General features: G+C 40.0%; 1 protein-coding gene and 1 long non-coding RNA gene across 4 annotated transcripts; one reads left to right on the top strand and one right to left on the bottom strand.

Moving 5' to 3' along the window:
- Nucleotides 1-471: 471 nt before the first annotated feature.
- ALG14 (ALG14 UDP-N-acetylglucosaminyltransferase subunit) lies at nucleotides 472-23,107 on the bottom strand. 3 transcript variants are annotated; one of them, XM_065071120.1, is made up of 4 exons: nucleotides 22,916-23,107; nucleotides 20,575-20,726; nucleotides 15,570-15,692; nucleotides 472-1,235 (listed from the first exon to the last, which is right to left on the bottom strand). In XM_065071120.1, the coding sequence occupies exons 1-4, from the start codon at nucleotides 23,040-23,042 to the stop codon at nucleotides 1,077-1,079; spliced, it is 561 nt and encodes a 186-aa protein (XP_064927192.1). In that variant the 5' UTR covers nucleotides 23,043-23,107; the 3' UTR covers nucleotides 472-1,076. The 3 variants fall into 3 exon arrangements, with proteins under 3 accessions (XP_064927192.1, XP_021148518.2, XP_064927193.1); XM_021292843.2 differs by having other exon boundaries at nucleotides 472-855; XM_065071121.1 differs by lacking the exon at nucleotides 15,570-15,692 and having other exon boundaries at nucleotides 472-855.
- Nucleotides 5,204-20,576, top strand: LOC135580037 (uncharacterized). The gene is made up of 3 exons (XR_010474092.1): nucleotides 5,204-5,569; nucleotides 7,548-7,619; nucleotides 17,020-20,576. It is a non-coding gene; the product is annotated as an uncharacterized LOC135580037 (long non-coding RNA).
- Nucleotides 23,108-23,488: the final 381 nt, after the last annotated feature.

Here is a 23,488-nt window from a genome sequence, read left to right as displayed (position 1 = left end):
AGTGTGACACTTGTCACCTTTTTATTTATCTGAAGAAGTGAGCAACAATTTTCAGAAGGTGCACTACAGATTATAAGGACAGCTTTGACGAGCCCAGAGGAAAAATGATACTGGTTAGATGCTTTGGGGGTTTTGGAAGACTGTAGAGTACAAACTGTCATGAAGCCAACTTAATATAACAGTTTCCTTTATACTATAAGGATTCACAAGGGACCTCACTGCTAGCATACAGGAAACAAAGTCTGTTGTGCTAGAACAAGACTTTGTTTCTTACAATTTAGAAAACTACACAAAGTTTCCTTACAGGAAATGTTACATTCATTCAAATTCCCATATTTATTTGTAGACAAAAATTGCCATTCACATAGCAGGAAAGCTAGATGAAAACAGAGAGAGCATAGACTTAAGGCCATTATGGGGTACTGGTGAACAGATTTACGTGATGGCAATAAACACAACTACACAAAAATGTACTTAAATATAGAGCTATCTTTATTACTGTCTCCTTTTCCAGTACCAGCCTAATTTCTTGACAGGAAACCTTGAAAAGAAATTGCCACATGAATGCATTTCTTCAGTGAGGAGCTTGCAGAGTTCATTTTAGGTGAAGCTTGTCTTCTGTTGTTACACGATTCTACCAAGATATACTGACTTTGGATATTTTTCCTTTAGACCAGGCCACTGAACGATGAAATAATCTGAAAAGTAGTAAAGAATCTTTCCAGACAGGGATAAGGTTTCCACGCGGCAGATGCTCTCTACATACACAATGATTGCTCTCTTTATTCCTAGAAGCCCAAGAAGAAGAGCAGATATACAGACAGGAACACATGTTCCTGGTCCATTGCACAGTATCTAAAAGAGATGAAACATTTTACAAAAGTAAAACACGAGTTTTTTCATACGGTAAATAATTTAAAGTGTATATATTCACATAACATTACATTTACCAAAAAATTACTTCCAAAGATATTTTAAAAAACAGAAGAGGCAGCTGAATATGGAAAGAAAGGGGGAGGAATGCAGCAAACAAAATACATAATTTCAAAGTAGCTGTCAAAAAAGATCATCTTTCTTTACATGTCAAGGAGGACGAGAAAAGCTCTGAGATGGCAGTTAATTTCAATGAAGGATGCAGAATTCCTTGACTCGTGGGTAACTAAAACAGGTTCCAACCTCAGTGACAGCTTTGTGTTGTATCGATCATGAGATTTGTGGACAGATTTAGGCATAATCTGGTGAAAGAAGTTTAATTAGGATTACTAAACCTGGGATACAGTTATAAACCTCTTGTATAAACCTCTTGAGCTCTGGCTTAAGTCAGCAAAACACTTAAGAGTTCAGCAAAAATGTGCTGATGAGTTAGGACCTTCATCAGAATTTACCAGCTGACATGCATGACTGGTTTTTCTTCTTTTTTTTTTCTTTTCTTTTAATAAACACTAGTACACAGAAACAAGCATACAAAAGGAAGGTGTTTTGGTAAATACATGTCATGTCCTTGTAGCAGTGGATCTTAAATTCACTTACAAATGAAAACAGTAAAATAAAGTGGTCTTTCAATTTTAGACATTGGTAAACTGAAAAACAGATTGCTTAAAAGGTTAAAACCAGGGTATATTAGACACTCTGCATGGGTATCAAAATTGATTTCAGGCAAGGAATTTCTTGCTAAATTTAACTACTACCATGTAATCAGCACTTTTCTGCACAGCTGGGGTTTATATGGAAATAAAGAGTTCTTTTATAAAATTATGGCCCTATATCCTATAAACTCACTTTTTTTTTCTTTTTTTCCAATTTCACCAGCTTGTGAAAGATACTGCATTGGTGGTGGAAAAAAGAATACCAGAGTTTCTGTTTCAGGGGTGTAGCAATCATTGCTGAATGCTTCCCTCCCTGCTTTGTGGCAAGATCCCACTGATAAACTGGCTCACAGCACTTTGCCTCAGCTAAGATCAGCAGCAGCTTTGGCGCTGCTGAGTTCCAGACTCTCTCCTCTCTCCTTTCCTTTGCCTTTAAGACGGCCCCAAAAATCTAGCTCGGCGATGTGGTGACCATAATGTAGTGTTTTCTTATGAGAATCAAGGGAACGCAATACTGTATGCAAAATTATTCTGATCTTATTTGAACTATTTATTTAATCAAGCCTTGCTGACATTTTCTGGAAGTCCCTTACAAGCAACATGCTGTATACTGGTTTAATGTTGAGATTTTAGGGTATCAACAGCCACAAATACTTGCAGAAGAAAACTGCAGCAGTGTAATTCTTTTGTATTAGCAAATAAATAGCTAAGAAGCAAGGAAGCTGAACACATCAACTTGGCATACTCGATTTTTGAAATCAGAGTAATATACTACGGTTTAAAACCACCTGCTGAACCTGATTTCAGGTAATCCATGCTGGGACTTTAAAACCTACTCTACAATCTGCTGAGAATGAAGATACATTTTTTTATACATTTGGCTTGGCAAGCAAGGAGACAAACGAACCACACGTGCTGCCTTGTAGCATTTCAAATAAACTTTTCCACACCTGTGAACTAAACCATGCATTTTGCCCTATTTCTTGACAAGTTTGATTCATTTGCAACGATGTTGATTGTGCTACTGCTACATGGCAACAGATGCACCAACTGCAGACGGCATCGAGGTTTTATACAGGCATTGAGAAGCAGCATTTTAACTGAATGGGTTTTATGTTTGCTTTTTGATATCTAAATTAAGGCATGTTTAGGTATGTCTATTTGTAGTAACATTTGTTACTGTAGTGTAAGCATAGGCATAAGAAACAAGTGTTCCAGAGTCTAATACTAAAAAATACCAATTGCAAATATGATTTTGATCTGGTAGACATCCTAACATTCTCCTCAGCCCAGAAGCTGAGACTTGTATAACAGGTTTTATAAAAATGCTGAATTATTACAATAATGGTCTTTACCAAGCCACCATGTCATACACTTCATCTTACTTCCCCCCCCCTTATTAAACTTGGCTAGTAGCTCCACTCTTTTTGGTATTTGGTATTCTTGTGTCTAGATGCACACACAAAGGTAAATGCTGGAATGAATTCCAAACTAATGGTATGCACAAAAGTTCATGTAAAGAAATAATACTAAATGGATCTATTTGTGAATCTATACATAGCTCAAAAGGCCACACTGACTTGCTGTTATTACTTTACTGAGGTTCAAAAGAGAAAAGCAAAAATCAAAATTGAAATAATAAAAAAATACCCTTACAATACCCAGGTTTTGATATGATATGCTCAATTTATAGCTTCTACTGACTGTTTATAATTTGTAAGCTCCTTCTCAGATGCCCTTTGATTCATGGAAAAGTACTTCCATGTGGGAAAAAAGATCACGAAAATTATGGACTAGGCATCTCTAAAAATACATGACCCGATCATAACTCCTACAGCTTCTGCTCCTTCCCCTTCCACACATACCCATTCAAACCAGATAAAGCACATGTGGCTCTACAGGATCTCTGTATGCAAAATGCCCCTAAAATACTCTGACTATAGATGTTTCTATGCTGAAATGCTCAGGTTTAGCAACTGTCTCATGAAAGAGACTCTGGTATAAACCCACTGAAGCCAACAGACAAATAGATCCCTATCTGAATTTGGGGTCATGATCTGTAAGTCACAACTGTTAATCAATCTTTCTGATCATTAAAAGTTAACCTTGGGTTAACCTTCAGTGCGTGTCTAGAGACATGTTGTACCCAGAACTGGTGCAGTTGTTCACATGTTGGAGTGGCAATTCCCCTCCAAAAATCTGGTCTGACCAGTCCTGCCTACTCCCTCTCACACCGTCAGCAGGAAGGGAGACCACTGGTCCTGCTGCTTGGAATCCAACATCATACACTCATCAAGGGATACAGGGGAAACTTCTGTCAAAACTAATATGCACATTCTAAAGAAGAGGAACCATTGTGGAATCTATAAGCTTGAAATGCTGCTGTTCAGCTCCTGCCAGTATATGAACTTGTTAATGGTGGAAAGGAAGTGAATCATCTACACCCTTCCTTAAACATGTGAGAGAAGATGAACTGTCCTACTAGTGAATTTCAAAACACTGGCCAGAAGTAAATTTTGGAGAATGATTGATGTCTTCTACCTTGAAAAGACCAAGGCTTTTGTTTCTCCCCTCCAGCAGAATATAAATATCTCTCAGAGAATCCAGTGCAATCATTAGTAAGCTGTGGAGAACGAGGCATCTATTGGGCAAGAAAGGACCAGGGCCTCTACAAGGTCAACTGGCTATTCAGGGTTAAGTGTTTCCCAATATCTATTTACTTTAGCTACAAGGCTGCCTGTAAAATATTTGTGCTGCATGAGATATGTCTCTGAAGATCTCTAGTTTATTTGGTTCAGCCTTCGTCGATGGGGCAGCAGAAAGGGGGAAAGAAGGGGCCAAAGACCATTTTTGTGTCACCTTTGTGAACTCTTGAGCTGCAACTGCCCAAGGACTTTCTTGGTCACTGGACTATCCAACTTTGCTGCCAACAAGCCGTCAGGGGTCATTCCAGAAGCTGGTGCTTCAGGTCTCTTTACACCATTTACACTCACCTCTAATGCAAACAAATGTCCAGCTAAGTGTTAAATTGCCTCACTGGCTGCCTGGCTTCACAGCTAGGCCTTATAAACCAAATTCAGCACACTAAAATCCTTTACCAATTAAATGTAACCAGACTTTTAAACAGTACAAGAAACTAATCAATCTGTATATTAATGGAGGTGTAAAAGTAAAGGATCAGAATACAACATTAATACTTAGCAACTCTCTCTATAAATCCAATTTCATATTAATCACTTTCATATAAAATGGAATAGTTCTTGCTTTTCTGTTTCATATATTTTCTACGGCTGCTGGAAGAAAACAAGCTAAGCCAGCAGTCTGGCACACTGGGAACGCTGGCACAGGGCACCACGGCTGATAAAAGCTGCTTTGGGGTGGTGAATGCAGCACTGTAGCAGAATGACATTTACCAGCTAAAACACTGAAAACGCAGTTCAGAGCTTCACTGGGATTAAATGTCAGGCCACTGGTTAAAACAGAAATGAGTAAAGCAGAAAACTCGCAATTTTTCTTATAAATATGTAAACATATATTTGCTGTATATCTTTAATGAGCACAAGTATTTGAGTACTTCTTATGCTCCCAAATTACAACAAAGAGAGGACAATGTAAATCCCCCTAAACTTAGTAGAAAGTGTAAAACTAAGGTGAGATTTGCTTTGCATAAGAAACTGTCAACACCAGCTGTTCTTCTTAACGACTTCCACAGAGATTGGCCTTTGCCACCTGGATGAGAGCAGAAAACCACCTGGGTTCCTGGGGCTGGGCAGGTTTGTGGTGTGGGGGTGTTGGTTGCTGCTGTGGGGTGAGGAGCATGTGTGGATGGTCAACTGTGCTGCTCACCAGTTACCCCCCAAGAGTGTGTTTAGGACATTGCTGTGATCTCCTCAGTCCTGGTCCCTTCCCCACAGTGCTGAACAACTGGAAGTAAGAATAAAGGAATGAATGATGGTGATAGAGAACTACTAGAAGAGGCAAAGGTTAGTAGAGTGATACAAAACTAACCTAAGCTGGGTTTAATTGCATGACCTTTGTTTATCTGTGGTAGTAAACAGCCATACTTTTAACAATGTAGGGGATACAAGAATAGGTATTTTCTGCTTCTCCAGAACAAGTGTGGGCCTAAAAGCAGTAATTTTAAAAAGAATTCTGTTTGTGTTTTTGCTGGACTGCTAAAACTTGGCTTTTGTTGAAAAATACTTCATTTCAATGGCTACTTAACATGTGCAAACAAAAAATAATTGTTCAGTGTATTAAGATATGAAAATGCAGAAAATATCTTTGTGGTGTGTCAGAAAAGGCAAGGAAACTAGAATAGCTGTTCCTGATATATTCAGGAAGACAAGGGAAAGAGGCCAAAAAAAGAAAGTAAGCATGGAAGAGAGGAAGTGGAAAACCAGTTTGAATTACAGTTGAAAAGGAGTTAGCACAGAAGAAAAAGGAGTTTTATAACATGATTATACTACCATACTCTCAGAGAACAGATTTAGGATAAAAGCTTGCCTGCTTGCAAATAAGGCTTTATTTAAAACCAAAACGAAACTCCTTAATTCCTCTATCAAGAAAAAGGAGGAATATAAACCAATCTCAGTCACCTTTGACAAGAAACTTGGACCATTTACTGATCTGACAAAACTCCTCAGCCAAAAATATTTTCAGCAGAAAGTTCCTCCATTTGGACCAAGTTTGATAAGTTTTCACCTTGCCAGGTGAAGTGAATTCTGGCTTGGGAATGAGTTTCCAAAGGCCAGCAAGGAAATGCACCAGTTAGAGAAAGCAGTTAAAGGGACTGTAATCTGGGCATTATATATTTTATATGATTTTATATATATTATATTATTTTATGATGACAGACACCCAAATGTTGTGCTGTTGGTAGACAGACTTATATAACAACAACAAGAACCATAGCAAGTTACAATACATGGAAACCTTACAAAAATCACCTTTTATGAAATTCTAGAAACAACAGCAGACAAAAATAATAAACCTTTCACAAAGGTACCAGAAGTAACAATAAATAAAATTCAATGACACATAAATACAGAAAACTAACAGGGGCAGAAGACTCTGTCTTGACATAAAGAAAGCCTCCCTCATGAAACCACAAATCTGACAATAGAATAACCCAGGGGATCTTTCAGAAACAAGGGAAATGGAGCGGAGAATGAATTCAGTGCCAGGGAAACTGTACAGTCACATTTAGTGAAGGCTGAGTAGGAGTCCTTGGACACTGAAAGAAAGAGTAAAAGAAAAACCATAACAACATGCTCATTTTAATGTCAGGGCTAGTTCTGGACTCTTGCACTCATCAGGTAGGAGTTAGGGGCTTGACATTGCAGTATTTTATTGCCTTGTATGATTTCAGGGTGTAATAACAAATGGTTTGGTTTGTGTGTTTTTTGTTTTGCTGAGCTGAGGTTGTTTGCTTCTGTGGCCCAAAAAGAGAGAATCTGCAAAGAATTCATTTCTATTCTGCTATATAAATTACAGCATCTAATGAGCTCACCAGCACTTGCCTGCTTTTAGTATTATCTTACTGCTTTGAAAACTTCTCATCAGTGCCCTGCAAGGTGACTATTTTTCTCCTTCACCTACAGAAGCACTGAGTGCTGCCCGCAGGGGCAGCTGTAACCTGGAGTCTGGGTCTCAGCTGTTCCCACTTGCTGCCCTGGGACCCAGCTCAGGTCCCTGCCCAGCGTCTCCTCAACAGCCCCTGCACTTGTGGGACCAGATCTCTGGAGATGCTCTAATTGTAAAATTAAACTAAAGCACTGGTGAACCAATATCACCCATTTTAATTGTAAATACATTTACCTTATGAGATCATGGCCAAGATGCAAGCCTGGAGAGTCAAGAAACCAGGGTTGTACCCACAGCTCTGCTGTGGACTCACCATGGGATTTGGTGTACAGTGCTTTCTTTCTCTCATACCAGTATTTTTTACGTTATCAACAGGAAAACAATAATTTACTCCTCACAGAGGATGCATCTAGATTCCTGTATATCCTTCTCAGTGAAGATCTCCAGGTATGAAGAGTATTGTTTTTTATTAGCATGCATTCTGATTCAGTAGCATACTCAGAGAATAAGATAAAATGTATGTGCTATTTTCTTTTGAATATAACTATTTTAAAATATATTCACACATAAAAGGTCATATCCATTATGAACCAACTTCTGCTCGTAGCATTGATCACAATTCAAGCCTGGATGGCAAACAGAAAAATTGTTACTGCTTTCACAAATGAGTAACTCTCAAAGGTTTCAAGAGAAACTTTGTCTCCATGGAGGTAATGCAGTTATGATAGAAACAAGGTCCCTTCTAGGGAATATAAATCTATTTGCTAATAAGAAAAACAAGAGAAATCTGAGAATTTAGAAGATAAATACTTAAGTATGTGGAAGGGAGTGTCCTTGTTAAAGTTTTGCTAGTCTAGCTCTTTAACATGTCTGAAAATTCAGGTTTTCAACCTCAAGGAAAACTAGCTTAGAATTTTTAATATATTTTTGAGGTTGAAAAAAATGCTTATTACTGCTCTTGGTGGAGAGAAAGAAGAATTTCAGGTTCTGTTTAAACAATATAAAGGTCATTACCTAGTGGCTTATTCTTTTTGAATAGTGAAGATCTTATCCTTATTTTATTCACTTTTCTCCACAACTTGAAAATAAAACCAGATAAAACTTCATACCCTGATTTTTGTTTGAACTTACCTGCGGCATGCAGGCTAGGACAAAAAATCTAGATGCGTAGTCTGATGTAAATTGGGTAATTAAAGTAGAATTGAATTATACATGGGTATACTTTAATTTTCTACTGTCTAAATCACTTGAATCATCCGGATGCAAAAAGGTAGTTACAGTGTTCAATAGCAACAGCTTGTGCTCAGGCTGGTCAGTGCCTATAGCTTGTGGCATTGCCCGCAAAACACTTCTAGTTCACTTCTGTGCATCTTGTTGGTTTGGTTCTTGTTATTTTCATACAATACACCCAGTTTTCAAAACAAGCAGAGACATGTGTGGTCCTACAGGCAGATTACCTAACTAGGAGAAAGAAGATCAGTGAATGTCAGAATGGGATGAGGAAAGTGGAATAGCAAGGACTTAAATTAGCAAATTAGCACACTGTGCAGTTGGGTTTCTAATGTGCACTACTTTTTTTTTTTTTTTTCCTGAGTATTTTCAGCATAGAATGAAATATATTGGGAAGGATCACCAACTCAATTGTTTTCCCAGCTCTCAGTTTATAGAAGCTTGGGGAGAGGGAGACAAAAATCCTGCCTTGTGGATTTTTCTATGGGAGAAAAGGAGAGGTTCCACAAAAGCACCAGGAACTTGATTTAACAACAGGATTTAGTTTTAACAGCACAAGGCATTGTCACTTCTGCCTTCTAAGCACTTAGTGACCTGACCCAGAGTTACCAGCCTAGTACCCTCAGGGGCAAGAGACAAGGGAAGGGGGCCAGCACGTGACTTGGATCAGCATCCACACACAAAGTAGTGAGAGAAGCTCTAGTTTCTGGATCTCAGCAGAGCTCAGGAGTTGGGCTCTACATGTGGCTATTTGACACTGTGAAGATGCAAATAGCTCGGGTCTGTTTCTGGGTATGCCTAGGGGCTCAGCTCATGAAAAGAAAGATGACTGAGTCATTAAGAGTCTCAGAAGTTAGGCAACAACTTAGTGAGGAAAGTTTGAGAATCTAGATTTTGATGTATAAAGAAACACGCAAGTTTGACTTGTTTTTTGATGAAGGTAACCTTAGGCACCCTGCGTAACTGCCCCTATATTTCAGGTGAAATGTGCCATGTCTGTCACCGGGATTAAAAGGCCTTTGGAGTGGTAGTTTCTATCTGTGTGCATGATGCTTCTGCAGGCATGTGGAAGCAGAATGGGACATGTGAGCTCGGCATCCTCCCCACTCTAGCTGCCAAATGTAAAATGAGAAACATAGAACCAATTACTTGAAAATAATAATAAATGACAGGTGAGAAAGTGGTACTAATACTCAAGTCTGTTGGAATGTTAGTGTTGGTCATAAAAAAATTAACACCCAGACTAGGGGGACCAACCAAACATCATGATCTCCACCAGCAATTTGGGTCAAGAGATAGTGGCACCAGTGAGTCTTGTGAGAAACTATCAGAGATGGATAGAAGGTTGGTTAAAAACGAACAATACTACCAAGGCAGATGCAGGCTGGAGAATAAACTCCCTGCCCATATTACCATGGAGTGGGTCTGTGGTTTATTGCTGCTGCTAAGTTAGTAGGAAGCAGAGGAAATTTGACTCCATGTGGGTGAAAAAGTTGGCCATGAAACAATTCAGTAAAAAGCTTTTGCTAAGTAAATGAAATGGTGGTTAACGAACTACATTTGTAGCTACAAACACTAGGTACTAGTTGTCTTTCAGCAAGCTGTTATCGTTTTAAGGGTCACCTTGCTTGAGCCTGAGCCTGACTAAAGTCTCTTGGTGACAGTACCATGAGAAATACCATCTAACCTTTTAGAGTCTATTTAAAAACAAGGGCTTATCTCCTGATATCAAAAAGCACTGCTCGTTACAGTAGCCTGCTTCTACTCAAAAGGAAATAAGAAATTGCAAATCTCAACGTGTCTTTCATTAGTCAAGCATTAATATAACTAGAACATGAAAGCAGTATTTTAAGTAAGCTAAAACTGGTATTTTGTATATATAAACATATTTGAGGCTACCACCTAATCACTGCAGTTGGTATAGCAAGAATCTGCATCAAATACCTGCCTGAAATGTCTTTACAATGCAAAACCTAGAGGTATTACAATCTGAATCTGTGTACCAGTGGCCTGGTTCAGCAGTCAGATTTAGTGACACTGTTTACTTGAAACCATGCTTTATAACGTATATGGAAGCGTGACCAGGGTGTTCATTAGGTTCATAATGAACCTGATAGCTGAGGAGTTAAGGCTGATCCATCTTTAGTTTAAACTCTGTTTAAATCTAAGATCTCAGTTCATGTTTATTGTTTCTATCCTCCCTCTGAAATGCAGTGTCTATAGGCATGGCTAACAGGCAGTCACAGAAAGAAAAGAGCTACAACCTGGCAGTAAACTAACTGATCTGAATAGCTTTAGACATTTATCTGTGCTCAGCAAAGGGTAATTCTCCATTGTGGCTGCAGGGCAGCTGTACACAGCACACAAGGTAGAGGAAGGGTGAATAAGTCTTGTCTTCATTAACACTGAGAGGTTAAACACATTTGGATGGCTTAACTTGTTTTCTTTTTAGACTATACAATTTGTATCGCTGACAGTCTTAATCTGCTGTTCGTACTCTCGCCTGTTTTGATCCCAGAAGAACAATAGTAGATCAGACATACTGTAAAATCAGTCTGGTCCAAAAGAATTATAAATAGTGGGGAAAGATTCAGTGTACAAAAGAATGCACCAGAGAGACTTAATACTGTATTATACAAAGTTCACTTGTTACAAAGTAAATAGAGGAAAAATGCCACCACCCAGATTTTGTAGTTTTCCACAAAGTTCTAATAAGCACCGTGACATAAGGGACAATAACTTATTATTCATCATAGTAATTTATTAAAGTGCTGTGAACTTAAGACATTTTGAGCAGGGCACAAAGAACGGAAAATCTTAGATAAATGAAATAATGATCTCCTTTCACATAGCTTACTGTGTGAACACTTCTGTAACAACTCCAGAAGCTCTTTGTAGCGAATTTAACCAGTCAGGGGACCAGGCCTGTGTGATGGGATGTGCAGTCATAAGAGAACTGGTAGACTGCTAGAAGCAAAATCAGCTGTGCAGCTTTTGGGCTTCTAGAAACACCCATTCAGCTGACAGCTGGTGGGAGGGAGATGGGAGAGCTTGTTGTACTTGCTGTGCAAATGTAAACTGCTTACTACAGACTTCCCATGGGTAGGTGGCCCTAATGTGGAAGGACGGCCTTCTTTGCCTGATTTAACCCAGGCTTTTCCAAACAGCAGTGATCTGAAAAGATCTGTTTGTCTCACACTCTGTAGAACACTGAGGCAGTAGGAACTGCTGAGAAGTGTCCCCAGAAAAGCAACAAAAGTCTGGCCCTAAGGGTTCAGGATGCACAATCCACTAATGAATGGAGCTTTTCTCACAGTGTTTCTGTGCAATTCTAGGTGAACTTTAATTACATTAAAGGAGAGTAAATCACTGACCCATTTACATAGTGCATCTATGGCTGAAAACAAGGACTGGATGCAATCTATGTACAGCTTTCTGCTGTGTGGTGGACACATGTTCTTAGTTTTCAGTTTGAATTTCAGGTATGCCAGAATGACCAGAATAATAACAACCCAGCCAAAGGGCTGGATCACCTGGAGACCTTGTTTCAGGGCTGGCGAATCAGTCCAGAGACAACAAGGACAATAGTTCTGTAAGCAGCAAGAGAACAGACGACTGGTTTCCTCTGAACTTACTGACTCAAGCATATTATAGGAAGGCTGTAACATCAGTTTATTCCTTTTTGGACATCAAATAATCTGTGTAAGATTCTGTAATTTTTTCTGGTTTTGGGAAAAATCTGTGTGCAGCTTGTCTAGTTTTCTGTAACTGTCCAAGTAGGATTTGCATCTTTCCCAAGATAGTAGATCTTCTAACATCTTATTCTGGTTTTACATTTCTTCTCAGCCTTTCTCTCAATGAGGGCAATAAAAGTCCTCCTTCTCTGACCTGTTGCCTGTTTTTGTGGTAGGAGTTGGCAGTCTCTGAGTCTATGACTGCCTATTACATCTGGCTGCAGCTGATGAACTGTTTTAAAAGCTTTTCTGAGGAAAGGAAGGTGTAGGCAGAGTGTGCTGGCACAAGACTTGCTTTCCTGGAATTTTAGGCCTCTGCATAGGAAGCCTATCTAAGGTTGACATGTTGTAAAATCTGTCCAGCCTGCAAAACACTCTGATACTTACAGTTCTGTAATTCTTGGCTATAGGCACAGAAGCTGATCATCACTTTTGACATCTTAATTTTGTTACTTGGTTTAATACCTCTAAAGGGACTTAACTGTGCAGAGCACAGATGTTCATAAGTCAGAAATGGGCCTCTTGGAGATGATCTCAAACTGAACAACTAAGCTAACTTTTACATTTCTTAGACTCTCTGGAGGCCCATTTCAAGTGTGGGTCAAGTCCTGCAAGACAGCAAAGGTCTCTTGGAAGCTGCTCAGTTCTTTCTAAACTCACTATCTTGAGAAGGGTTAGATGGAACTGCTTTCTCATGCAAAGTAAACCAAGAAGCTTTGCCAGAAGATCAGTGTGAGATACAAAGGAGACACAGTGCTCATGTAAATAAGCACATATAAAGTAACTCCTGTGCAGCCAGGGTTGCTCTTTCCCCTTTACAGCTATTTTGGCTCCATGGATATGCTAGTTACGCCAACCTAAGTCTATCTGCTCCAAATCTTGCCTTTGTGAGCCTAATGGTTCAGGCTCCCTTTGCAGTACTTCTCTTGCCCTGCATTCCTTGGAAAGTGCAAAATTTCTGCTTTTCTCTAGCTTTTGGGTGTCTGGAGAAGATTTCAGTCATTCCTTCAAAGGCACACACATTTCTGACAAGCCTAAAAGGAAGTGTAAGGATTTGGGAATCACTCAAATGTACAAATGACTTAGAAGCAACTCAAAGTTGTCTCTCCCTCCTGCAGTTAAACAAAAACAGTTGCCTAGACTGAAAATGTACAGTACCGTGAGCTTTACTGTTTAAAAATATGAAGCTCTCAGCATGATGTAATACAGTGCTTGTTTCTAAATTCGGGTGTTGATTGTCATGCCAAAAGTTATAGATGAGTCCTGCAAATGCTAGCATTTGTCCCACCCTTTCTAGTTCTTTAAACTACTAAGCATTACATTGTGCTAAGAGTAGGGGGAATTGCAATTTACCACAAATATTTTCTTCTAAAGGTAATTAAATATTACCAGTTATTCCACATACCACACAGAATCTTTTCACTGGCAATGTGAGGCATTTTAATCCCCAAATCACTCTTGTTTGAGAAATGCTTTGAAATATTTACAGCTCTCTGACTTCTTATATTTTACAGAATTCTTAAGCTAAGATGTGTGTAGAAGTAGCAGTGTGCAAGCAGCTTTCAAGTGGTGTAAGATTTGGCACAAGGCCAGAGATGCTCCTGCCAGCAGCAATACCAGCTGCTGTGGTGGCTGATGATGGTACCTGGCAAAATAGTATTTGGGAACACCCTCCCCTCCAGCCCTTCTCTAATCATGGATAAGGACTCTTTAGATAGCATTTTGAGGCAGTTGTTCCCTTAAACGCCACAAAGGGCTTAAAAGCCTTGCTAAAATGTATTCTTAATTTTACAAGGACAAATGTTTTTCAAAAGCATTAGGCTTTCTACAGCTTATCACAGCATATCAACTCCAATACCGGTTCTAGTAATTCTACATGTAAATCCCACTGTCACTTTAAATGCCTCTTGTAAACAGAGAAACCACGGAATTAGATTAGTAACTTCCTGCTCTTCTTCTGTGATGTCCTGTTGTCGCTTTGGGTAATAAGCTACACAGTGAGATTTTTCCAGTCAATTTCTTTTGCAATAATAAGTTTAAAAAAGTATATATATTAAATAAAACCAGTGATGTAGCAAAGTGATTCCTAAATATTTGTTACTCACCTCTGATGTAAGATGTCCACTTCATGTAAACATCTCTCTACTGTTTCCCCTGCAGATAAAGTCACTGTATGCCACCTTCTGCTCCCTCCTAATGCTAGTTTTCAGAAGGGGCTTAAAAAAACCCCGAACAAACCTACAAAAAGCTGCTTCTGTTGTTCTGCACACTAAACTGTTCTGAAAACTCCAGCAAGCAAGTAGCATTTGATCTGATAGGAACTGACCAGTACTGTTGAAGCCAATGAGATCAAATTATTCACAGCAGCTTCTCTAAACATTCAAACCACCACAAATATTTACAAGCCTCTTTAGAATTAGCTGTAGAGTTCACAGTGAGAGCTAAAAAAAGGCTGCTTACATCTGCAGTGGGTGTATATATGCTGCTACTAAATTATGAAAAATATCTTGTAACTGCAGAAGTTTTTACAGGTTTCATTAAAATATTTAAAAACCCATAAAATATTAATTTGAAATTCTGCTAAAATAATACTAAAAAAACCCACCCCAACCCTCACGTCTGGTTAACTGATTCCATAAGGTGACAGTAGCTCTAGCTAAAAGCCAGCTTGAACCAAAATTTCTTTTAAAGAATTGGGAATCCAGTGTACTCTCTTTTGAGTCGAGCATTAACACAAAATTTTATTGATCTAATTATTTTATTTCTCTAATATGACAACCCTGAATAAAGTGTGTGAATTTTTAAATAAATGTTGTAATTAGCATGAGAGTGCAGTTTTGTGAAAAGCTTGAAAAAGGTACTGAAGTACAAGGAGTTGCCACTTTAGCAGTGATATTTTTTTGTCATCAGGTAATTAACGTCAGTCAACCAAATACTAAATAAATATGCATGTAGCTGAAAAGTCCATGTAAGCACAAGAACTGAATCTTTGTATATTTCTGCTGGTCTGAACCTGCCCATTCCAGACTGGTCATACCATTTCAGGAGCAAGACCAGCCCACAGGATAACCAGGTTTTCAGGCACAGTTTGTGCTGTTGCAATCCTGAAGAGATGTTATCAAGAACCAGCAACCTCATTTGTGCCAGCCCTGCCAGCATGAACTAGGGAGTGACACTCTCTGATGTTACCTGAAAACTCTGAGAGGGAAAACTGGTATTTGCTCCTCTAATTCACCAGTAGTACAACCTGTTCTCTCTTTCTTGGTGTATTGCTGCTGTACCTCTTTCAGCTTTAATTTTACATTCAAAAGTGCTTTTCCTGTGAACTGTAAATCTAAGCATACGTATTGAGATACAGTCTGCAATCTCTTGATATTCCAAATGCTTTTATTGTGCAGATTAGCAAGTTCTTAATAATTCAAAGTTTACCTACCAAATCTGGTTTCAGTTTGTAGGTCAAAGGAAGGGAGTAAAGCATAGAGTACAGGGTTGTTACCACCGAGGAGCTCCAAGACTGTCTAACCTCGCGGCTTCTGGGAATGCGATCAAGGGTGAACTGGAAGAGAGCACGATAAGCTGAGTTGTTATTTTTCCAAGACTGCTGTTGCTCTTTCTATAGGAGTTATTAGATCTGTCTGTGCCAAGTTTTTTTAAATTTAGTTTGGAAATGTTTGGGTATGAAACCTTTTCTTACATGCCTTATTCAGTGTTGTGCTTAGCGCTCCTGGCAAAAAGGTGAAATTAAACACTAGAACTATCTAATTTTTAATCTCTTCTAATATTACTTTAAAACATTCCTAAGCTAATAAACAATTGAGCTAGAGCAGCTTCACCAGCAGTATGTTAACGCAGTGCCCCATCTCGTGGTCAGCGAGACACAAGTCTAGGGCTGATCAGATACAATCCAAACAGTGACTCTCTTCTGCCTCTTGCCTGTTTAAATTCTTCGTGGATTTTCACCGCAGAAAACATAACAGCTTCTCAGTCAAAGTCCAGTGAGTACTATTAAAAATGTAACAGCACATATCACTGCCCTTTAAATGAGTACTTAATGATTATTCAAAAGATATGGAAGATGAATATTCAAAATATTTGCATAATGAAACAGGAAAGAACATCATATCATTAAATAAAAAATAAGTTTAAGAACTAATTTTCTTTCTTATTTTCCCAGGAAAAAGTAGAGATTTACTGTGTGTAAAAGGTATCAAATTAATAAAACTCAGATGTTTCCTGCTTATCTTGGAACACTAAAAGCAGTTAACAGTATTTAGGCTTCCTGCATTCTTCACAGATGGCTTTTACCTTGACGCAGAGGAATTGCACCTAAGAACTATTGCAGCAGCAGAAGGCAATCCCAATGCCAATGAATTTTTTGACTGCTGAAATGAAAACCAAAGATAGTGGCTTCAGTGCACTGTTCATTGATGCTGACATGTTGTTTAGATCTGGACAATGGTCACTGTCTTGCTTCATATGGGACACCAGATCACTGTCACTCTGACATAAATCATATTGGGAGTGAGAGACTCTAAATATTATTATAAATACTGAAAATTGCCCAGTTACTCTAAATATAGCATTGCTAATTGTCATAGCTTAGCCTTGGTGATTTGCAACCAGAAAAGATTATGTTGCCGATAGCTGTACAGTAAATACCAACTACAAATCAGTCTTGAATAGCAATAACTGGGGCTTTAATGTATAAGGTGGAAAGAATTTAAAACAAATCAAAACAAAACAGCCTGCTTATAAATGCAGAATATCAAGTTAATTTTCTTGACTGAAATGATCCCGTTTCTCTGCGATAAGGTTCTTCAATTGTGGTGATGCTGGCAGGTGTTAACAGATGTTATGAACTGGTTGTTTTGTTTTATTTGCAGGTGTTGAAACTCTGATTGCATCCGTCTGACAACAGAATATGGAAAAATAAGCATGCCCCCTGCTTCCCATTCAACAGGATTCTTGTTATCACTACCTCTCTCTTTCTTGAAGCTTTGGAAAAAAATCAGGTAGTAAAAAGAGATTCTGTAAGTGGAGTTGAGACCTGGAAGAGAGCAGGTGATAAAAAGAAATTCTGTAACTGGAGTTCAGACCCTTGCGTAGTATTTTGTCTTGCAAGAAACACGTGTATGATAAGGTAGTTTTAGGCAGTTTCAGTGGAAGTATTCAGGATGTTCCCTTCACAGGAAGAACAGTGTTAAACAACACTTGCCAAAAAAAGTATGTGATTTTTCTCCATCACAAAAAAGCTGGTTTCAGTGAAACTTGTCAGGGACCCCAATCAGTATCAAAGTGGAAACTTACTTACAAAATTCAAGCAAAGATCAAACTGATTTCTTTCTATGCTCTTAAAAAAACGTGCTTGAAACTTTGCACATCATTCTTTATGTGATATGTTAGGACTTTAGCCCATGTATCAATCGATCCTTAAATATTAAGCTGAGAAAGAAAACCAGATTTGTTTGTTTGTTTAAAAGCCACTGCCAGGTGCTTCTGCAATCCCAGCCTCTCATCTGATGTCGTACTGTTAGTGTTCCAGACAATGGCACCTACTGCATCTTTTGCTGGAAAACTGCCTAGTATGTCTGATACTACAAAAAAATTGCTCTCCTATCTTCTATGGTGTCATATTTTTGCATTTATTTTTCCTTACATCTTTGATGGAGTCTTTTTTGTTACTTGAAGACAAATGTTCCAAACTGGCAATTCTATAATAGTTGACTGGGTACTGCAATTTCAAAATGAGTGGTGTAGTCCTTTACCTGGTCAATATTGTTGTTTCCCAAGTATGCAAGGAAAAGTAGATGGAAAATTGCCACTGCTGTGAATTATTATAATATGCTCAACTGAATATACTGCAGTGCTGGCAAAGAAACTGGGTTTACGTAGTTACTTTTCCTGCTGAGGAACAAGATTTCCTAGCATGGTATCTCTCATGAGACATAAAATGGAAAAGAACATGTGGTCAGATGAGCATTATATAAATGTTAATTAATCTGGTTGCTCATCTTGGACATGACAAATGGGCACATAAGAGCTGGTGAGGAAGTCATATTCTTCAGTCAACAAATCTAAGCTGTGTTTCTGCTGCTCGAGTGGGTCAGCAGGAGCTGCAGCAGGTTCTCCATGCAGAGCGCACAGGTTCCCAGAGCAACTGCTCTTGAGGCATCCATGTATTACAGAACAGTTGCGGTTACCAGCTGGGGGCAACAGAGAACAGAGAGGAAACTGACAGCAGGACCAGAGGCTTTTCATAGGAGGTATTTTGGATGTTTTTGTTTTGTTTTTTTCAAGAGACATTTAGTGGGCAGATGTGCAGCATTTTGCTTCTCGTGAGCAAGATGCTCATTCTGGCTTCCTTTTCTTTTCCCTGAATACTTGTAGCTTTTAGAACTGGGCTAGACCACAGATCAAAACCAGAAATTGATTACATTTGTGGGTTTTTTACATTGGGATTTGTTAAATGTGTACACTGGTTTTTCTGTTATGTTAGTATTGTAATCTGTCTCCTGTCCAATCCTTAGTTCTGGAAAAATTTTCTTCCTTGACAAGATGAGGAAGGGAATGAACACAGGTTGAAGTATTCAGACTTCTCCCTTTCATTTATTCAAAGCTGCAAGAAGCTACTAACACACGATTTATAAATGCTTGATGATCTCCAGCATCCCCAGTGCCAAAACACACACTAGTTGAAAGCACACTCTGAAAGTTTGCAAATATATTATAGGCGTGTGACCTTTACTTTCCAAAATGTATCTTCCATTTTCACTCTAAATATTTTTGTTCAGTGGAAAAAGAATGGCCAAAGGAAAAAAAGCATGTGTTATCCAGACAGCAAACTCAGATACAGCCAAAAATGTTCCTCTGGCTTTTGATGTTGAAGGAAAATACAGCTACATGATCTGTTAGCAGTTGGAGAGGGTACAAAAGGGAAGCTGTTCAGCAAAACTAAGTGAACTAATGGAAAATGCATAATCCTTTAATACTCAAAATGTGTATTTTAAAGAAATTAAATAATTTAGGGTTGGACAATTTTCAGGTAAGTGTGTATGACTGTGTACATGACTACCAAACAAGATTTCTCTGAACAGAAAATACCTCCAGACACTTTACTAAACTTTCAGAATTGGTGCACAATGAGAGAAGTCACTGACATGCTCAATTTTAAACTAAATCATCTCCACTTGATTCAGCAGCTTGTGGTAAGCAAGGAACCTTTGTCTTCCAAGGTGAAAGTGGGGTAAACAAACTTAAAAATATCATTCCCGAGTGAGCCTGTTGCTGACCTGAGCAGCAGCTGCTTTACATTAATAGGGGTTATTCTGAAAATCATTGGTACTGAGTCCTACAGTCTTTTGTCCCAGTAGTACAGCTGAAGACAACAGAAATATCAGAAGTGCACCATATTAAATCAATACCATGTAAATAACTGCATGCTGTACTGCTTGCTCAGAAAAACCTATTTTTTTTTTTTTTTCAGTCTGAACATTCATTTCCATTGCACTGATTAAAATTTCTAAATAAAAATATACTGTCCACTAATTTCACTGGACATGAGATCACACTTCAAGTACCCTGAGAGTCACGCTGCTGTCTGTTAATCATACAACAAACTAGGTCAAAGTAAGCAAAAAAATTGATAAAAATATCAACAAGATTTTCTTCCACGATTTTTAGGAGTTCAGCATTTGCTCAGGTCATCAACCAGAAAACTATCTGACATTAAGAGGTACTGCATACTTTTTAAACGTGTAACTAATGCTCAGTTTTAAAATCAAACCAAAACACAGTCTAGAAACACACAAAAACAATACAGTTTCAATTAAGTTTTTCTTAGAGAAAGCATTTTAATAATTTTTTTCAAAAATATGCATGTCACTGAGGGAGATACCAGACTGAAAAATATAATTATAAAAACTCTACCATATTTCTGCTCCAGTATTTTTATAGCTACAAATAACACTTCTACGGTTAGCTGATATACATAATTAAGAGAGATTTATTTTGTGCATACTTCTGTTGAGCAAGAAGCTCAAGCTGCTTTCACTATAATTATGTTCGCTCATTGCTTCAAATGGATTAACGTGTTAACAAGAGGTAAAGGCCATTTTAAGAGAAAGTAAGGAAAGGTGGTAGTGAAAACTAGTATCAAGAATGGCATTTGCTTTTTTTGGTATACCTACTTTGCATTTTCAGTGTCTTTCTAGCACAGCATTAATCAATAGTTTCTATCTAGTTAACTTTTAAAAATGTAAAAACCAGTATGTACAAAATGCCACCTTCAGCTGAACTTCAGTGCAAGTGATTTTCAATATCTAGAAAATCAAAAGCGCTTACTGATCTTAAAAACATCTTTTTAAAGAATGACTTCCAAATTGCCTTGAATTAGAGTGTTAAGATAATTTTATCTTACAAGAGCACATTTAACAAGTTACCTGGGAACTGGAGAATGTTTCAGCCCTTTTTTGTTCAAAAGAACGTATTTTAGCTTCACTCATTTCATCTGAGTCTGCAAGAATATAATGTCTAGGAGAGTATGACTCTGACAAACAGCTAAGTAACCTCAGGATTTCTGTTGTGTGCCCACCTGTAAAAACAAAATAAACTGCAGTTGGTTATATGAAACATGTTGTAACTTACAATTTCTTCAGCTGAATCAGTCACTTTTCCTTTTAAAACTTACTAGCACTACTATTATTAGTGACACTCTTCTGAGAGTAGAGGATTCAATTAAAGGATTGTTAAGACTGTTTAAGTATTAAGTAATGAGATGAAGACAATTCAGCTCCCACTGAGGCTATATTGCTGGAAGCTTTTCAGTTAAATGGGACTGAACCAGGATCACACAGAAGTACAACATTTGTGTTCAACATCCTGTACACGATGCAAAAGCAACTGAGCAAAGGGTTATATGGTAGTGCACAGTCCAAAGCTGCCCCGGGGTGCGATGCATCCGGCTGGGATGCAGCCAGGAGCTGTGCCGTGGCACCGCGCTCTGACCCTGCCCTGCACTCTGTCCTGTGCCAGCCCAGCTCGTGACATGCGCATTGAGCTGGCAGCAATTCCACTCCACAGCCATGCCAGCGTAAAGGCCAGGTGCTTATGGAATCAACAGCGCAGCTCCAGCCAAGCGTGTTAACTGCTGCCCTTGAATGGGTGTTGCAACCTCTTCAGTGCAAGGTCACCTTGTTCCAGGAGCTAATCTGGCACTGAACTGGAGAGAAGGGGAGGGTGTACTTTTTGCGGTTTTGGGGAGCGGGGTTAATATTTTTTTGTCAGTTGAGTTTCCTGAACCAAAGTTATAGGAATACTTGTAACAGTGGATGAAGAGAGAGGGAAGATGGTGTGTGTGGGTAGAGCTGGCTCACCTTTTATCTGTTAGGCTAGATCAGCTTAACATCAAATTCTACCTGTAAGTGTGTGCATAAATGTTTCTCGGATGTGTTACTTTTCACTCTGCTGGAAGCTGCAAACCAAAACAGTAAAGCAAAAGTATTTCTGCTACACCCTGCTGCCCAGGGCCGTTATCCTCGTAAGAGACCTTTGCTCCACAAGTCAGACGCTCTTGACTGGCAAATACCTGCTAAGCTGTGCTGCTGCACCAGGCATGAGAGTTTGACGCCTTTCCACAGAATTCCATGCAGTATTTTTCAAATATTTTTGGAAGGATTGCCTCATGAGCAATCTTGTTGAAGCTTTCACAAATTTTAATGCAATCATCTGAGTATTCACAGAAGAGCAGGATATTCAAACTTCCAAGAAGCCTCAAAGAATAAGCTTAAACATTACATCGATCCTAACTGACTTAGGAATTATTTCACTTGGAATGCTTATGTATAGCGATGGTACTTTTTAGTATGTACAAACTAGATTCCATGGGACTGAAGGAAAACAAGCATGTTCCCGGTCCTACTGGAGGTAAAGATGACCTGAAAAGTTGTAAAACCGCCAGTCAAACTCAGATTGCTGAAGACCTGGGATTATTACTCAATTAGTCAGTGTGCAAAAACCACAGGGGTACTGAGGTGATGAAATCAAAGTTTCTGCCTGGATTTGGCAACTACAAATTTTCAAGGTAGCCTCATTTTGGGGGGAAATGAATTGCCCTGCAACTTCAGCAAGGTCACAAGGAGTAGCAGATGTGTGTGTCCCCTTAGTGTGTGGTGACACGTGCGGACAACAGAGCTGCCTCTGACAGACGCACATGAGACCCTTGTGAGTAAACAAAAGAGACGTGGTTTGGATAAAATTCTTACAAAATGCCACGTTTGTGGGGGTTGTACCAATCTTTGAAAAACCTTGCCCCGAATCGCCATCCATCATTTTCTGTCAGAAGACCAGACAGCTGCACAGGTCTGTCCTGCATCAGTTTTAGTCAATACATTTATTAATGAAACGCATGTGCCGCCTGAAGGTTCAGAAACCGAACTGTCAGACATAGATACGGATGAGAAATAAAGATGAACCTTAACAATTGTTCAAATTAAGAACTAAAACGCCCCAAGACAGGTGGCGGCCTCGAGGGCCCCCGACCCGCACGGGTGGGGCCCGGGCGCAGCGGTGTCGGCCCGGGCAGCGGCTCCCGACACACGGCCGCCCCCACCCGCTGCTGCGGAACCGCCAGCGCGACTACAATTCCCGGCATGCACCAGGACACGCTGGCGAGCGCCGCCTGCGCCCTCGCTCCGCGCTGCATGCCGGGACCCGTAGTTCCTGGAGCCCTGCGCTGGCGCTCTGCGGAGCCATCCTCTCCCGCTGGCGGCAACCCCTACTCACCGGAGCCGGCCACCACCAGGAGCCTGAGGGGCGGTGTCCGCAGGCTGCGGGGCCTCCTCGCCAGCAACGCCAATGGGACGAGCAGCAAGAGGAGAAGGAGGAGGGCGACAGGCAGTAAGGGCTCCATGGCGCGGCCGGGGCCGTCCCGCCGCTGTCCGCGGAAGCACCTCCCGGCGTACGGCAGCCGGTGGGGCTCAAATCTCCCCGCGTCTCCGGCCGCTGCTGTAGCGCCGCTGCACAAGCGCTGTGGTGGCGCCGGGCTAGCGGCCCGCGGTGCAGCAGGCTGGGCTGGGCCAGCCCGGCGGGACAGGCAGCGGCCGCTGAGGGGCCGGCGGCGGCCCAGGGCTGGACTGGGGGACGCTGTCACCTGGTCTCGCCGCCTGAGCGGGGCTGAGCGGTTGCCCTCGGGCGTGTGGTGCGTGTTCGCGGTAATAAAGTGTGAGACGCTTCCCGAGTGTGGCAATGGCAGGTCTGTGCTGCGGGGCGTGTGTGACGAGAGCTGCCCCTTGTCCGCGGGAACAGCAGAAACCGGCTGCACCGCGTCAGCTGCTGCCCGGCGAGCCCGGGGGTTCC

Source organism: Columba livia, chromosome 8, assembly GCF_036013475.1.
Source record: "Columba livia isolate bColLiv1 breed racing homer chromosome 8, bColLiv1.pat.W.v2, whole genome shotgun sequence".
Lineage (NCBI taxonomy): Eukaryota > Metazoa > Chordata > Aves > Columbiformes > Columbidae > Columba > Columba livia.
The sequence above is the reverse complement of the archived record's forward strand: the minus strand, read 5'-3'. Positions and strand labels throughout refer to the sequence as shown.

Excerpts from the sequence above, each read along its gene's own strand:
- ALG14 (XM_021292843.2), bottom strand. The coding sequence starts at position 23,042 with ATGGAGCCCTTACTGCCTGTCGCCCTCCTCCTTCTCCTCTTGCTGCTC. Across the intron at positions 20,727-22,915 it reads CCTGGTGGTGGCCGGCTCCG|GTGGGCACACAACAGAAATC; the intron begins GTGAGTAGGGGT and ends TTGTTTTTACAG. Across the intron at positions 856-15,569 it reads ACAAACTGAAACCAGATTTG|ATACTGTGCAATGGACCAGG; the intron begins GTAGGTAAACTT and ends CATCTCTTTTAG.